Consider the following 17,280-nt stretch of genomic DNA (forward strand, 5'->3'; position numbering starts at 1 on the left):
CATCCCATGAAAAACAGGATGTTATGTATATTGTAAAGAGAAGAAACATATGCCTTATATTTCAACGGCCTTAATAGAGTCACTGTCTTATATGCTATTTTCAGCAAACTCAAAACACAATCCAGTCCTCTAGGTAGCTTGCTATTTAATGATTTTTTTTTCATATATAAAAAAAAAAAAAAGTATTAGCTACTGAGGTTTCCATTTTTATAATTTCTATCTACTATTATGGTTTAAGAGTACAAAGAGGTTTTCCTTTGCTTATACAGTGAGATCTTCTGCAGCCTTCTGTCAGAGGTATACATGGGACCTTTTCTTGACTACATCTAGAGGAGGGCCGCAGTGGAATATTAACAGGCCCTTATGTTGAAAAATTAACTTGGTATTTATTATAGGTATTTTCAGGGCTTTAAAAATTGGTTGCCGATCCTCAAGATAAGCAATCAATAGAGATGAGTGAATTCTTGAAAAATTCGATTTGGTTGATTTGCCGAATTTTCTGAAAAAATTTGGTTCGAGACGAATTTATTCACAGCGAATCGCTATTAAAAATGGCTATTTCTGGCCTACAGAGAGTCTCAATAGGGGTGTAGAACAGTTTGCTTTGTCCTAACACACATAGGGAGTGTGCTGTGTTAGTGAAATAACTGTTAATCAGTATGACATCAGGTTACAGGCATCACTAATAGAATCACTGCCGCAGCTCGTCTGGATGTGGCAGATTTTTTACGTAATTTTTATTTTATTTGAATTTATAAAAAAAAAATTGTTTACCCATTCTGGTGAGCATCGAGATGGCACCTGTTCCAGCCCCTGCCTCTCAGCGCACCCCCATACTCTGAATGTCCACTTGAAAAGGTACTGTAGTACTAGCAACTGGGACAGGAGCACATTCAGCTTTTGTGCCATTTGATAAGTAGGCGCATAAAACTAGATGTGGCTGTAGTGAAAAATCTCATACTAGTATCTTAAAATCGAGCAGGCGGTCCTCTGCCAGGCGAGATACCACCTGTTCCAGCCCCTGCCTCTCATCACCCCCTGACTGTGAAAGTGCGAATGTTTCATTGTTATTGCTCCAAGCGGTTTAATTGGATTCTTGTAATAATTCCACAGTTAATATGACGTCGACGACCATAGGGCCTCAGTCTTGAAAAGGTTACATCGATTTTTTTTATTATTTAAAATTTATATTAGATTCCCAAGTTTAATGTCCCGGTGTTTACTTTGAACTAATACTGTATGACCAGAAAACCCAATCTAACAAGGCGGCACAATGATAGAGCCTTGAGGTGGCAGCAGCATGAGGAGACCATAATCTGGCAGAATGACACAGCCTGGAATTGGTGGCAGCATGAGGAGACCATAGGGCCTCACAATCCCTAAGATTAAAAGATGAATTTTCAATTTTAAATTGAAGATTTATGGTAGCTAGTGGTACCATAAAAATTTAAGTAATGTCCCAAGCCCAGCAGCATCAGTAAACCATATAGTGGCTGAATGACACAGCCTGGAGGTGGCAGCATCAGGAGTCCTGAAAGTGACCTGGTGACAGAGTGGTGTGGTGTGGTGGGTGGCAATACCACTAACCGGTGATGAAGGAAGGTGAAAAAAGGTCTGATACGGAGGAATGTTTGTAACTGGGGAGCAGCACCTTAAATCTGTTTGGCACTATCCATATTTGTGAAGTGTTTGTGTGGCACCATGGTTAATCTACTCTGATGCATTAGGTATTGGTGGGTGGAAACCCCTACTGATCCATGCCTTATTCATCTTCACAAAGGTCAGTCTCTCCACATTTTTTGTTCTCCTTGGGGTGACTATGGGACATGGTGGAGGATGAGGAGGCAGAGTCGCACACTGTCGCAAGACCAATGGCCTGAGAACGTGGAGGCAGAAGTGGCGTGACCTGTCCAAGTTGCTGTGCAGGAACCACATTCACCCAGTGGACTGTAAAGGACATGTACTGTCCCTGACCATAGTTACAGCTCCACATATTGGCGCTGACGTGCACTTTGGTAGAGTGGGGTTGTGGGTGTTAGTACCAGTACTGGTGACTAAGGTGGGTGAAAGAAGGAGAACTTGGCATAAGATGTGTGGCATCAGGCAGGTAGCAGGATCAGAGCAGGTAGGCAGAAGAAAACTGTCTTTTTTGTCAAAGTGTTGGTGTGCACAAGTAAGTATTGAGGATATGCATTAGCTAAAACTTAACTTTTCTTAGGATAAAATATATGGACCCAAATTTTTTGGGGAAATCTAACAAAAGGAAAGGTGTGCAAAAAACACTATGTGCCACCTACACCACCAAGTATTGATGCGATGCAAAGACCTCTAAAAGGTAGAAGGGAGCAACGTATGGTCCATTGTAACAGGTGGGGGTAAAAACTTTCCCTGTAAGGCCCTGCTCTCACACTATTAATTCCCTCCTTGGCAAGGGTTACTCGTCCTAAAAAGGGGCAGCCCCACACAGGAACCTCTCCCTGTTTCCAACTAAAAACCATGGGAAATGGCAGTGTTGTTAGGTGGAAATAAGGAGAGGTTCCTGTGTGGGGCCGCCCTTTTGAGGACGAGTAACACTTGCCAAGAAGGAAATTAATAGTGTGAGAGTAGGGCCTTACAGGGTAAGTTTTGACCCCCACCTGTTACAATGGACCATACATTGTTACCTTCCACCTTTTAGAGGTCTTTGCATCGCATCAATGCTTGGTGGTGTAGGTGGCACATGGTGTTTTTTTGCACACCTTTCCTTCTGTTAGATTTCAAAAAATGTTTGGGTCCAAATATTTTCTCCTAAGAAAAGTTAAGTTTTAGCTAATGCATATCCTCAATACTTACTTGTGGTCTAATGCAGAGGAATTTCTGTAACTGGGGACCAGCACCTTAGTTATGTTTTGCAGTATCCATGGCAACACAATGAGAGAGTCTGCAGGTGGTAGCATCAGCATAAGACGACCATATGGCGGCACAATGAAAGAGCCTGGAGGTGGTAGCATCAGCATGAGGAGACCATAGAAGAGCACAAAGAGAGCCTGGAGGTGGCAGCAGCAGCATGAGGGCCATGTGAACTGATGGTTGAGTCTGAGGACCCCACCAACTGTTGACTGGGGGTGTCAGATGTCACTTGGGATGAAGTGGATGACCGAGTGAACCGAACAATCACGGCTTCTAGCTGACACCGGGAGCTCAGACCTCTCGCTGAGACTCCTGCTGCCACACGCCCCTACTCTGCGGCAACCTCTGCCTGCACCTGATAAATTTAGGCCTCTGTGCACATCCTGGCACTTCTCTGCCTAACATACTTGGTGCATATATGAGGGGACTACAATATGCTTCACTATGCTTAAAACAGTATTTGTCTAGAACAGCAGCAGGTGTGTACTTTTGCCTGGCCTTTCACATTATCTAGGCCCTTGACAGATTAACAGGTACAAAATAGTACACTACTTAGATGTAGGTATGCACTTACGAGGGCAGGAAAAACGCGTTACAGTACGCTTAAAAAAAAAGTATTTGTGCACAACACCAGCAGTACACCACAGTGCTGAAGCACACTTGCTGTGTACTAAACCCAAAATTGCACTCTCAAAGACTATTAGGAATGGACTGCTGGGTATTATACCATCTACAGGCTAGTATAACCAGCAGACCATTTGTTGTGGAACAAAGACACAGCTGCACTAAAAACATATTCCTCCCTCCTCAGCTGAGCCAGCTTGTTCAAATGTATGAGGCAACACACAGCTCTCTGCCCCTCTCTGTAATACTATGCTGTAGAAAGTGACTGGGAGGTTAATCGCTGCAGTAAAAAAAAAGAAGTGAAAAACGCACTGCTCTCTGTCCACCAGAACACTGACATGACTAGGAGGTGAAACGCTGTTGATAGAGATGAGCGAACTTACAGTAAATTCGATTCGTCACGAACTTCTCGGCTCGGCACTTGATGACTTTTCCTGCATAAATTAGTTCAGCTTTCAGGTGCTCCGGTGGGCTGGAAAAGGTGGATACAGTCCTAGGAGACTCTTTCCTAGGAATGTATCCACCTTTTCCAGCCCACCGGAGCACCTGAAGGCTGAACTAATTTATGCAGGATAAGTCATCAACTACCGAGCCGAGAAGTTCGTGACCAATCGAATTTACTGTAAGTTCGCTCATCTCTAGCTGTTGAAAAAAGCTTTTCTGTGTAACACACACAGAGCTGTTTGTCCTCTCTCTCTGTAGTGAAAGGATGAAGTGACTAGCCGGAATAAGGCTGCCGATTATATAGGGCTGTGACTTCACAGGGGTGACTGGCTGCTGATAGGCTGCATCCTGCATGTGATTGAGGTTCATCCATGCCTACCCTTGTTCCCACCTTCCCAGGATTCCTTGCCCCATGTCCTCACATGTGGATCCGCCATTTTAGATGCCCTGGAGCCTGGACCGCACTAAATTGAGTTTAACAAAGCGATTTGCACGATAGAATCGTGGAGATATTCGCATTTTTCATGAAATTAACGGATTTGGGTTCACAATATTCTATTCCCTCATTTCTAGCAATAAATATTGCATCGGCAGGGGGGCTCGACTGAGGATCAGCTGTTTAAATGGGGCACAGCTACAATGTACTGTTCACATTAGCACCTCAGACCCTTAAAACTGCTTATCAACAGGGGTGTCAAGGGTTGGACCCCCTAATCTAATAATCGCAGTTTGTCACCCGCCAGTATGTAAAAAGTTCACAACCTCATAAATACAAAATGCAAAACCAATGTTAAGAAGAGAGCAGACTTTATTAAATAGCTGTATGTACACTTTGGAGGGAAAAGAGAAATGGCTATTTTCCCTGCAGGAACCTGGATTCATTATTAAGTATGTAGGTTGGCCAGAAAACCTTAAAAGGATATAATAAGAGACAGATACAAAGTTTGACAGTGTAAATAGTGTTCACTAAAGAGCAGTTCAAAATATTACTGAGTTGTAAGGAAGACAAATAAGAAATTCGTTGGAAACAGGGAACACACAAAGAAATGATGCTGTACAGAGCCAAGTATACATGTGACTATTTACAGTCATTTATAGTCAGGTCACATTTCGTACTTAGTGTACGGTCCAATACAGTAGGTTATCATATTCCTTAAACATGGTTAATGTTGAAGAAAATAAAAAATCCTAGACTCCAATGATGCTGGGACATCATTCAGGAGAGCATGACTGCAAGACAGACAGGGAATGTCATCAGGAGGCAGGACACTAAAAGATTCAACAAACTTTAATGAACTATTTTTGGTTGTGCATTTTGTGCTCTCTATTCACTGAAAATGACAAAGCAAATGGAATAAGAGCAAAACAGTGGGATTAGAAGATATTCCCCACCACCATGAGGGGCATTGTTTCAGAACATTTTATGAAATAAGGCACGAGGAAAAAAAAAAAAAAAAAAAAAAGCATCACATAGATTCAGCTAATAGGAGATGAGCTGGAAACCGCATGTTCCAAGCAGGAAGATCGGACCAGCTACAGACTTATTTCTATGAAAGCCATACACAATGGGAAATGTTCTGCAAGCATAGCAAGGAATTGACATATAAAAGGACAGTTTAAAAAAAAAAAAAAAGGAATCTTATCAAGCCAATACTGTTTTCTAGTGCACTCACCCCTACATAATCATGGACAATACTCAGGGGTGCATAAAAGGTGCAATAATCCAAGCATACAAGTGCAATTATAACATATGCATAAACATAATGCTCAATGGAGATGGGTGCAGTGTGTAAAATTCACAGGTATTTAAGGGTTTATTAAGCATTGCAAACACAGAATTTCTGAAAACCTTTGCACCACATTTGTCCTCAGGTTGTGTGTGTAATTGAAGCCCAGTTCTATTGAAGTGAATGGAGTTGAGTTGTAATACCATACACAACCTGAGGACAGGTGTGGTGGTGTTATTGAAAAAAATTTGCTCTGTTTAGTCAAGTTTTCACTTCTAATTGTACAATCTTGTGTTCCACAGTTTCTGTTGATTCTATTTGAGAGTTCAGATAAACAAGATTCTTTATCTGAACAGGTGCAAAATGTTGCATGGATTTTTATATATATATATATATATATATATATATATATATATATATATATATATACACACACACACATATATACATGTAGCATGTACAGAGCTTCAAATGCCTTTTAGTCATAGTCAAATGGTTAATTTTTGGCTACCTACAGGCGACACTGCATATGGTTTTATTGAGGAGTTCATTTTATAAGCAGCATGCAGTGAGCTACCTTTACTGGTGGCTGCACAGAACCATTTCAACTCAGTTTCAGCAGCCTGTAAATGTTAACAAAAAAGTTTTCATTCATTTACAGTACAATAGGAAAATTAAAAAAGGTGGCTAAATATTAGTTCAGCCAATAGCTTTCACTTCTATACACATGAATGCTCGACATGGCTGAACAACCATTTTCTAGAGAGAAAGGAGAGGAAAAAGTAGGCTGCTGCCAGACTGCTCTCGTGGCAGAACAACCCTTCTCTCCTCTCAACATAACCTGTTGTGGGAGAGTAAGGAGGCCCCATACAATTTAGTGATCAGCCAGGCCACACAAATTCTGACTTAAGTATATGAAAACTTAAAGTGCATCTAAACTGTTATTTCACTTCTGAATGTCAGAAACATGTTAGAAGTTACTAATGAGTGGCTACAGAGACCCCACTTTAAAACTGGCGTATCACACTGTGGTCTTAAACTAAAGTTCATTATATTAGAAAAGTAGACTTTTATGCTTACCGTAAAATCTTTCTTGGAGGATCAATTGGGGGACACAGAGACCATGGGTATATGTTGCTGCCACTAGGAGGCTTGACACTAGGCAACAAAAGAAAGTCGGCCCCTCCCAGCAGGATAAACCCTGCCTATAGACTCTGAGCTATCAGTTTAGTCCCAAAACAGTAGGAGTGGACCAACAGGTAAAAGAAAAAACATTAACTGTCCGAGGAAACCACAGAAAAAAATTAACTGAACCAACCCTCGGACAGGTAACCGAACTAAGGACACCAGAACAAATGGGTAGGTGCTGCCCCCCCCCCCCCACCACCCAAATGGATCCTCAGAGATTTCGGTAAGCATAAAAATCTACTTTTCTCGTTCGGCTCCATTGGGGGACAGAGTCCGTGGGAATTACCAAAGCAGTCCCTGGGGTGGGAAAAAAAACTCAAGTAACTCGGGTGGAAAGCTGGGCCACAGCCGCCTGCAACACCTTGCGACTCAAGCCAGCATCAGCCAATGCCAAGGTATGCACCTGGTAAAATTTCGTAAACTTGTGCAAGGACGACCAAGTGGCTGCCTTAAAGGTTTGCAAGGCCAAAGCCCTGTTGCGGAGAGCCCAGACAGAACGATTGGAATGAGCAGAGACCCGGAAGGGAGGAGTCTTCCCCTTGCAGCGGTAAGCTTCCGAGATGGCAGAACGGATACACTGCGAAATGGTCGCTTTCGAAGCAGGAAGACCCTTACGACGACCCTCCGTAAGCACAAATAAAGTCACACTGGCGAAAGGCAGAGGTGACCGAAAGGTAAATCTGAACAGCCTGTACCACCATGAAGCAAACCTTGGGATGGAACAGAGCTGGACAAAAGGACAATATCCTTGTTGAGGTGAAAGGCGGAGACCACCGTAGGCAAAAAGGACTGGACCGAATGGAAAACAACCTTGTCCTGGTGTAAAACCAGGTAGGGAGAACAGCAGAAGCGAGCCGCCAACTCCGAAACTCTCCTAATGGAAGTGACCAGAATGAGGAAGGCCACCTCCAGGAAAGGATACGAAGAGAAACGTCCTGGAGAGGTTCGAAGGGAGTACCCTGAAAGGCACTGAGAACCAGATTTAGATCCCAAGGGGGAATAGGGGATCTGTAAGGCAGGGCCGCATGATGAACACCTTGCAGAAAAGTCCGGATGTGAGGATCGGATGCCAAGGGACGCTGAAAGAGAATGGAGAGAGCCGACACCTGAGCCTTAAAGAGTACCTGTCATCAACAAAAACTTTTAATATGTTGTTCATAATCTTTAATGAAGACATATTGTAATATATCTTCATTAAAAAATAATACTTATACCAGTTTTTTCATTTTATACTTTTGGCCACTAGGGGTTTCTCTTCTATGCCTGGTCTGCAGGCAGCTTCCTATGCTTTTCATAGTAAGTGTACAGCTTTTAGGACTAATGCTGAAAGGGCTCTGGTCCTTCCACAGGAAGTTCAGTACTCTCAGCTCAGGACTCTCTCCCAGCCTGGAGCAGCACTGTGAGCTACAAGCCTGCACATGCCTCTCATATAACAGAAGCCAGTCACCTCCCCCTCCCCTCAGCATTGACTTTTTAGGGGGGGGGGGGGGGAGAAAGAGAGAGAGAGAAAGAGAGAGAGAGAGAAAGAGAGAGAGAGAAAGAGAGAGAGAGAGAGAGAGAGAGAGAGAGAGAGAGAAAGAGAGAGAGAGAGAGAGAGACTGTTGGCTATCTGGGCATGCTGGGAGTTGTAGTTTTGCAACAGCTGGAGGTACCCTGGTTGGGAAACACTGCTGCAGAGGGAGACAGGAAGACTGGCAGAAGCAGAGTCCCGGCCAGGCATCATGTGACATCGTGCCTGCCGGGACCCGCCTCCTTCCATCCCTCAGAAAGACAGTGATCCTGAGCTAATGAAGAGGGATAAAAAAAAAAAAAGGTATTTCTACAGCGTTTTAAACCTCCATAAACACAGGGATAGGCATAGTTAGAGTAAGAGGAGATGGGGAGGGGGATCAGGGAAAGTTTAGTTGATGACAGGTACTCTCCATAAGGGAACTGAGAGCCAAGCGTTTTTACAGCTCATACTGTATGTTCACACTGCGGAATTCAAGCAGAATACCGCAAGTAATGTGCACATTATCAGTGTGAACGGGTTTTCCGCGAGACCCATTCACACTGCAGAATTTCAGCGGCAGACAATTCAGTCTCTGAAATTGTTCTGCGTAAAGAAAGAACATGTTCATTCTTTGCGCGGAATTCTGCAAGTACTGCATAGCCCTTAACCCCTTAAGGACCCATTTTGGCCTTAAGGACAATTTAATTTTTACGTTTTCATTTTTTCCTCCTCGCCTTCTAAAAATCTTAACTTTTATATTTTCATCCACAGACTAGTATGAGGGCTTGTTTTTTGCTCGACCAGTTGTCCTTTGTATTGACATAACTCACATCATAAAATGTATGGCGCAACCAAAAACACTATTTTTGTGGGGAAATTAAAAAGAAAAACGCAATTTTGCTAATTTTGGAAGGTTTCGTTTTCACGCTGTACAATTTACGGTAAAAATGACGTGTGCTTTATTCTGAGGGTCAATACGATTAAAATGATACCCATTATTACATACTTTTCTATTATTGTTGTGCTTAAAAAAAATCACAAACTTTTTATCCAAATCAGTACGTTTATAATCCCTTTATTTTGATGACCTCCAACTTTTTTATTTTTCCGTATAAGCGGCGGTATGAGGGCTCATTTTTTGCGCCATGATCTGTACTTTTTTTTTTTATACCACATTTGCATACAAAAAAACTTAAAACATTTTTTATATTTTTTTTTAATAAAATGTATTAAAAAAGTAGAAATTTTGGACTTTTTTTACGTTCACGCCGTTCACCGTACGGGATCATTAACATTTTATTTTAATAGTTCGGACATTTACGCACGCGGCGATACCAAATATGTCTATTAAAATTTTTTACGCTTTTTGGGGGATTTTTCACTTTTTTTTACTTTTACATTTTTATTTTTTTTTACACTTGAATAGTCCCCATAGGGGACTATTCATAGCAATACCATGATTGCTAATACTGATCTGTTCTATGTATTGGACCTAGAACAGATCAGTGTTATCGGTCATCTTCTATTCTGGTCTGCTCGATCTCAGACCAGAGCAGAAGACGCCGGGAGCCGGAAGGAGGAAGGTGAGGGGACCTCCGTGCGGCGTTCTGAATGATCGGATCCCCACAGCAGCGCTGCGGGCGATCCGATCATTCATTGAAATCGCGCACTGCCGCAGATGCCGGGATCTGTATTGATCCCGGCATTTGAGGGGCTTATGGCGGACGCCCGCGAGATGGCGGGCGTCAGCCATTGCCGGCGGGTCCCTGGCTGTGATCAGCAGCCGGGATCAGCCGCACAGGACACTGGCACCGCTCCGATGCCCCCGGTTATGCACAGGACGTAAATGTAGGGGTTAAATGGGCACTGTCAGATACAAAAATATATATGTGTAGTTGATATGTTGTAAAGCATGCAAAACCAATAGGTTTTGCAATTGCCTTCATTGGAAAATTTTCAGTATTTCATACTTAAAAAGCCAAACAACTGCACCCCCTGCCTGCTTGGACACATACTAGTCCTGCTGTGTCCATGCATCATCACCTATGTCATGGACACACTTCCTTGATTGACAGCTGTGAGTGCAGGGCTCAAAGCTGGAGGAAAAATCCTCCCACTTTCAGCTTGTGTCTCGCTACTGTCAGTGAGGACAAGCTGGGAGTTGTAGTTTTGCAAATGCTAGGAGAGACGTGAGCAGACAACATACTGAGGGAGGGGGCGGAGGCCTGCACAGTGAGGCCATCCCCCCTCCCTCTCAAAGGAATTTAGACTAGTGAGCTAAATTAAGTGTAATAAAAAAATAAATTAAGGCGCTAGACACAAATTAGACGTACATGGTCAGGATTGGGTACTGAGTGATATATTAAAAAAATGTTTTTTGTTGGATCTGACATACGCTTTAATGGTGACAGTGCCCTGCGGTGGCCGACTGACGGCATCTCTGCTCACGCAATTCTGCGAGCAGAGATTTCAGTGTGAACATACCCTAAAAAGGAAAAGTTGTGGGAGGGAGAACACAACTGGGGAGAAGGAGGGAGATTCACAACATCGAAAGTAGGACCTTCAAGTACGGTGAAAAACCTTTGCAGAGGAAGGCTTGCGCGCCTTGATCATTGTGCAGATCACTTGGGGAGAGAAGCCCCTGGCCCTCAGAATCACGGTCTCAGCCGTCAAATGCAGCAACAGTAAATTGGAGTGGCAAAGGGGACCCTGAGAGAGCAGGTCGGGATGAATGGAGGGGCAGCGGTATGTCGGCCACCAGTCGAACTATGTCGGCATACTACGCTCGCCTGGGCCAGTCTGGAGCCATGAGAATGGCGGGGATGTCCTCTGCTTTGAGCTTCCTCAGTACCCTGGGAAGGAGAGGTAGAGGAGGGAAGAGATAGGGAAGGACGAAATGCAACCAGGGAATCATTAGGGCGTCTATGGCTAGGGCCAGAGGATCTCTGGACTTCACAACAAACCGAGGAACTTTCTGGTTGTGGCGTGACGCAAAGAGGTAGACGTCCGCAGTGCCCCAGAGGTTGCAGATCTCCACAAACACCTATGGATGAAGAGACCACACGTCTGGGTCGGCTGAGGAGCAACTGAGGAAGTCCGCCTCCCAATTTTCCACTCCCGGAATGTGAATTGCCAAGATGGAGTGAACCCTGAGTTCCGCCCAGTGAAGGATTCTGGATACTTCGCCCATCGCTTCAGGACTGCGAGTGCCACCCTGGTGATTGACATGCACCACAGCTGTGGAGTTGTCCGACTGGACACGAACAGGACAGTCCAGGAGAAGGCGCTCCCAATGAAGGAGGCAAAGAAGAATTGCCCGAAGTTCCAGTATTTTGATGAGGAGTGCTTCCAGGGAGGATCAATGGCCTTGGACCATCCAGTCCCTGAAAACTCTCCACCCCCCCCCCCCCCAACTGCTGAGACTGGCATCCGTCGTGATGACCTGCCAGTGGAGGGGCAGAAAGGATCTTCCCTGTTGAAGAAGAGGGGACCGAAGCCACCACATGAGGAACTGCCGAGTCCTGGGAGGAAGAATGATCCTGCAATCAAGGGATAGCGGACACTTATCCCACCGGAACGGATGAGAAATTTGAAGAGGTAGACAAACTGGGCGAAGGGAACAGCTTCCATGGCCGCCACCATCCGACCCAGGACTTCCATGCAGAACCGAATGGAAACTGGAACAGGACCCCGGAGAAGACAAACTCCTGATGACAGAGCACGGCGCTTGTCTGGCAGAAGCCAAATTCGGGCAGTCGCAGTGTCGAAATGGAGTCCCAAGAAGATCAGAGACTGGGTGGGAATCAGGTTGGACTTATCCTAATTGACCACCCAGCCGAAACGGGACAAGGTCCGAAGAGTGAGACGGAGACCCTCTTGATTGTGGGCCCTGGTTAGAGCCTTGAACAGGAGGTCAATCAGGTAGAGGATCACGGACACACCCTGGGCTCACAGGATGGCGCTCACTGCGACCAGGACCTTGGTGAAGACCCTTGGGGCCGTGGCCAGGCCAAAAGGAAGGGCCACAAACTGAACATGGCCCTCCTGAACTGCGAAGCGGAGATGGTGCTGATGTGCCAGAAAAATGGGGATGTGAAGGTAAGCATCTCGGATATCCACTGAGGAAAAACTCCCCTTGATCCATGAATGCCACTACAGAACAGAGACTCCATACGGAAATAACAGGAGATGACGACGATTGAAGAGCTTCAGATCCAGGATCAGGCGGACAGGGCCCTTTCTTGCGGACGACGAACAGCATGAGAGCTGAATACCTTAGGCGAGCAACTGGAACCATGACAGGAAAACTTCTAGAGCTGGGTCTGAAGTTCTGGGATCCTCTAGGTGAAAAGTGTCCCTGATGGCTGACACCAAATTGTCTACCATGTCGGACACGCTGGTTCGGTCCTCAGAATCAGAGGCAGAACCTGACGCTTCATCTTCCAGTTGGAGAGTGGGAGCAGGTGGAGGCAGCCTTAGATGAAGGCGAAACAAACCTGGTACGCAGACCTGCAGACCTAGGATGGCGACCAGGAGAGCTGCCCTTAAAGCAGGGGGGCCAGGGAGGATGAACGAGACCTCTGAGGAGAGCGCCTGTCCCGAGCTTCGGATTCTAGAGATGAGCCAATGGAGAACACCCTAGGGCGCTTGTGAGAGCGCCCAAAATAAGGAGATCGTGAACAAGCCTCTCTGGAAGGCTGGCATAAGGACGACCTCTCCAATGCAGTCACCACGGAACGGGAAACCTGTGCCAGGTCAGAAATAGACAGAGGGAAGAAACGAGCAGTGCAGCAGACAACAGAACCCCCGGCGCTCCGGTCACCTCACGCATGTAGGCGGCCGAAGCGAAAATATGCTGGTCACAGGCGCATAGCGCAGGAGAAGTACGGCTGTATAAATGCCCCTAAATAATGTGAAAAACCAAAAAAAAATGATCTGCATCACTGTCTGTCCACTAGATTCCGAATGGCCGAGAAGGTAACTGTCCCCAGAATGACTAAAAAGGAGTGGGCCCAAAACAGGGTGGCTACAGATGTTGAGAATCCTGATAAAAGATTCCTGGAAAAGAGAGGGAGGGAGAAGGAATACTCACCTTGTCCTGAGAAAACTTACCTAATGTAGTCTTCAGCCAGCTATTATAAACCTGCATAATACCGGGCTGAAACCATGAGATGAGCAGGGAAGGTGGAGGGTCCCTGACCCAAAGGTACAACCCCAAGTGCTGACCGGTGGCGAGAAGGGGTTGGCAGTGCATTAGATGCCTGTGCCCCTTCTTCGCAAATGGGGAAACAGTGAGCGCTATGCTCCTGAGACCCCACCTAAAAAGAGAGAAATTAAAGGGAGAAAAAAATCTTAATATAAACTAAAAAAATAAGAAAATAAACGACCAGGTCTGGAGCACTCCAGACCAGTGTGCCTCCTACGGACACTAAGCTAAAACTGAAAGCTCAGAGTCGGTAGTCGGGGTTAATCCTGCTGGAGACAGAGTTTCTTTTGTTGCCTAATGTCAAGCCTCCTTGTGGCAGCAGCATATACTTACGGTCTCTGTGTCCCCCAATGGAGCTGAACGAGAAAGGTTAATATTTATACATTTGGTGCATTATGGTTTGTCTTAAAGTCAGGAGAAATCTTTGCCTTCTATGACCAGGTACCACATTTCCGCCCAATTAATTAATTTTATGTCTCTGGGATTAATAAATTTGTTGGGTTGATAGAGTCCGTGCCCTCACATACTTTGGGCATTGCAAAGTTATACAAGCAGTTATACAAAGATAACTTGCCCCATAATTTGCCATTTTCTTTCATGCTATAAATCACATAATAAATTCCCACCAAAGTGTATTTGGTTGTAGAAATTCTTTTCAGTAATCACACAGAATGACACTACAGTCTGCCTAGAAATGGATAACAGGGATAGTAGATTACAGTAAAGTGGTCTAGGTTTTTCCCTGCCAACTAACAGCACCACTCTCAAAAAGGGAATCTGTCAGCTCTATATGATGCCAAGAGCTCCAGACAATGGAGATCAAAACAAAATGATAGTCTCTCATGGCTGTTTGGAGAGGCCTGGCTGAGCTGCAGCATGCATGCCTCCTCCCTCCCCCACCTCAGCCCGACTGCTACAACTTTTGTGCTTAAAAGTAAAGCTAAGAGTAGAAATCGACTGAGAACCAGGTCTAATTTGTTTTATATCCCTACCAGCTATCGGGATAATATTGAGCTAACATTCATTAAAAAAATTATCAATGTCAGGCACTGCACCTTATCACTATTCGAGTGACTATAAGACACTGCCCATGAAAATGGCTGGCACCATTTTAATAAATTAATCTCCTGATGCCCAGATATGAGAAATACCAATAGAGCTGTTCTATCTAGTATTACTATATATCTTTATAATGGAGAGGATGAGAATGAAAAGGAAAAAATTAATTAAAACAATAAACAATGGACAACAGTATGACACCTAGAAGCGTTTATTGTATGCAACAAAACTTAAATATGATCATGTGTACATACAAGGTGCACGGGCAGCATTAGGGGGAACACTTAAGTGTCCGCTGACTTTCACAAAACGCAGAGTGCACACAATCTAAAACAGAAACTTGGGAAAATGATTCTCAGACAAACAAGAAACATGGACAGCAAAACAGCTAAAAATCAGAACCAGCACTTCCAAGTTTTCTGTATACAGTTGCCTAATGCAACTGTTAAAAACAAAAGTATTTTTTTAAACTTTTAAAATGTTATTAAAAATCTGGCAACCAACATTATAAAACCAAATGCAGGACTGTCTTGCTTATCCAGTACAGTATTCCAACAGTACTTTAATAAAACGGCTTTTACGAAAATGAAAAAAAAAGAAAAAGAAAAAAAGACATATGTACATTTAGCTAAATCTTAACCCAGAATAAAGGTTGAATGAAGGACATCAAATGAAATGTCTACTTCAAAAATAAAATGGTGAATCGCTCCTGTTTAGAGCATAACATCTTCTGGTGCAACGGGGTAGGGACTGTACATTTCATTCTATTTAAAAATTAGAGTTGCAGCACAAATTTCTCTTTACATAAAACAATTTCTAATCGATTAATTCAACACATTCCTTCAACAAGCGTTTCCCTTGTTCCAGGTTGTGCCTTGCCTCTATGTACACCAGCAGAAAACAGTACAATCTGTTTACTCATCGAGTCCTATGTGCAGGGTCAAAACTCATAATAAAATCGGCACCTTCTGGCTTTGTCTTGTAAAGCAGAATACAGCAGACACTTGGTGTCAACGAGACCCAATACAACCATAGTGTGATCTCAATGGATGAAGGAAAAAAAAAAATGTAACAAAAAAAGTCCTAAAAACTCAATGGGCTTGTTGAAGACTTTACATTTCAGAATTCATTTTGTATTAGTTAAAATAGAAAAGTTCATGTTTGAGCAAATTTCTCTTCTGAATAAAAAATGGAATTGAATCTTGAAGTGTGGAGCATGCCTGGTTTGGGACAGTCATTTCTGCCTGATATTCTGGACCTTTCTTTTTACCTGTCAAAGAAAAAAAACAAAAAATAGTTATGGCTTTTGAATATATTTGATTTACACAAAATAAATTAAAGAGGCTGTCACAGCATTAAAGGCAATGTGTCACCTCCACTGTTGAATAGCTAAAAACTGCCTATTTCTCAGCCAAGTGTCAAGGGAGCGAAGATGCTCAAGTGCTACCGCTTAGCATGTCTCCTCACTCCCACTCCCTCCCAAATTGATGTATACAGCCCTGTACATCGGTCAAGGATAGGCTGGGACGTGTCAGCAAGGAGACATGACTGCTATGGCACTTGAGCAGCTTTGCTCCATCTTCTTGAACCTTGGCTGAAAAACAAAAAGTCGAGTACAGAGCTCATCTATTCCTGACAGCTCCCAATGAAAGAAGATGGATCATTGAAACGCATGTGTGACTGCTACTCTATTCCAGTGGGAGTCTTTGATACCAGTTCTAGAGATTGTGGGCATTCCCAGATGCTGCAACCGCCCCTACATCCACTCAGCACAGAAATAAAGAGCATGCTATTAATTTGCTAAACTGCAACTGAATTAGCAAACATGTTAAGTTGTGAAAATGCTGTTGATTTCATTCCTTTACTGTACCAGGGTAATACTTTGCAGCACACTTCACATGCAATCGATGGATTTTACGCAGCAAGATCTGCAAATGAGAAATTCCTACAGAATTTACCTTAAATGGGCGCTGTCTGATAAAAAAAAAAAAAACTATATATTGTTAATGGGGAAAATTCAAAATGTGAATATTTAATAAAGAAATTGGCCTCTAAAAATCCTGCCACTAGGGGGTCCCCATAACTACTGGGACACTAACCTGTCCTGCAGCAGCATCAGGCATGTCCACGAGTCATGGACAGAGATGACATATGGACAAGGCTGTATGAGCAGACACACTAATCACCTCCCACCACAAGGGACAAGCCTCCTTTCCCTGAGAGGATGTTTAACACTGAGCTAATGAAAATGGGTATTTTTATAATAAATATAGGTCATATGGGCAAAAAAATTTGATGCACATGGGTCAGGATTAGCTACTGAGTTAAGATCTGTCAGGTAGGCTTTAACCTCTTAAGGACGCAGGGCATACCTGTACGCCCTGCGCGCGGTCCCATTGTTTAAAACGGGGTCACGCCATGACCCCGCATCACACCGGGTCGGCCCCGGCTGCTATTCATAGGACCCTGGGCTAATAGTGCACGGCACAACGATCTGTGCCGCGCTCTATTAACCCTTCAGACGCGGCGATCAAAGTTGATCGCGGCATCGAAAATGAAAGTAAAAGCTTCCCGGCAGCTCAGTCGGGCTGATCGGGACTATCGCTATAAAATTGCGATGTCCCGATCAGCTAGGACACGAGCAGAGGCCC

At 44.1% G+C, this 17,280-nt stretch overlaps 1 protein-coding gene across 3 annotated transcripts in view; it reads right to left on the minus strand.

The window, feature by feature from the left end:
• Positions 1–4,747: 4,747 nt before the first annotated feature.
• Positions 4,748–17,280, minus strand: part of PDS5A (PDS5 cohesin associated factor A) — a 146,364-nt gene continuing 133,831 nt past the window's right edge. For all 3 annotated transcript variants that reach the window (XM_056557039.1, XM_056557048.1, XM_056557032.1), the window contains one exon: positions 4,748–15,899. In XM_056557039.1, coding sequence (XP_056413014.1) covers positions 15,864–15,899 — 36 coding nt within the window. In that variant the 3' untranslated portion in view covers positions 4,748–15,863. The remainder of the gene's footprint in view (positions 15,900–17,280) is intronic.

The sequence above is a fragment of the Hyla sarda genome, chromosome 1, assembly GCF_029499605.1.
Source record: "Hyla sarda isolate aHylSar1 chromosome 1, aHylSar1.hap1, whole genome shotgun sequence".
In the NCBI taxonomy this organism is placed as follows: Eukaryota; Metazoa; Chordata; class Amphibia; order Anura; family Hylidae; genus Hyla; species Hyla sarda.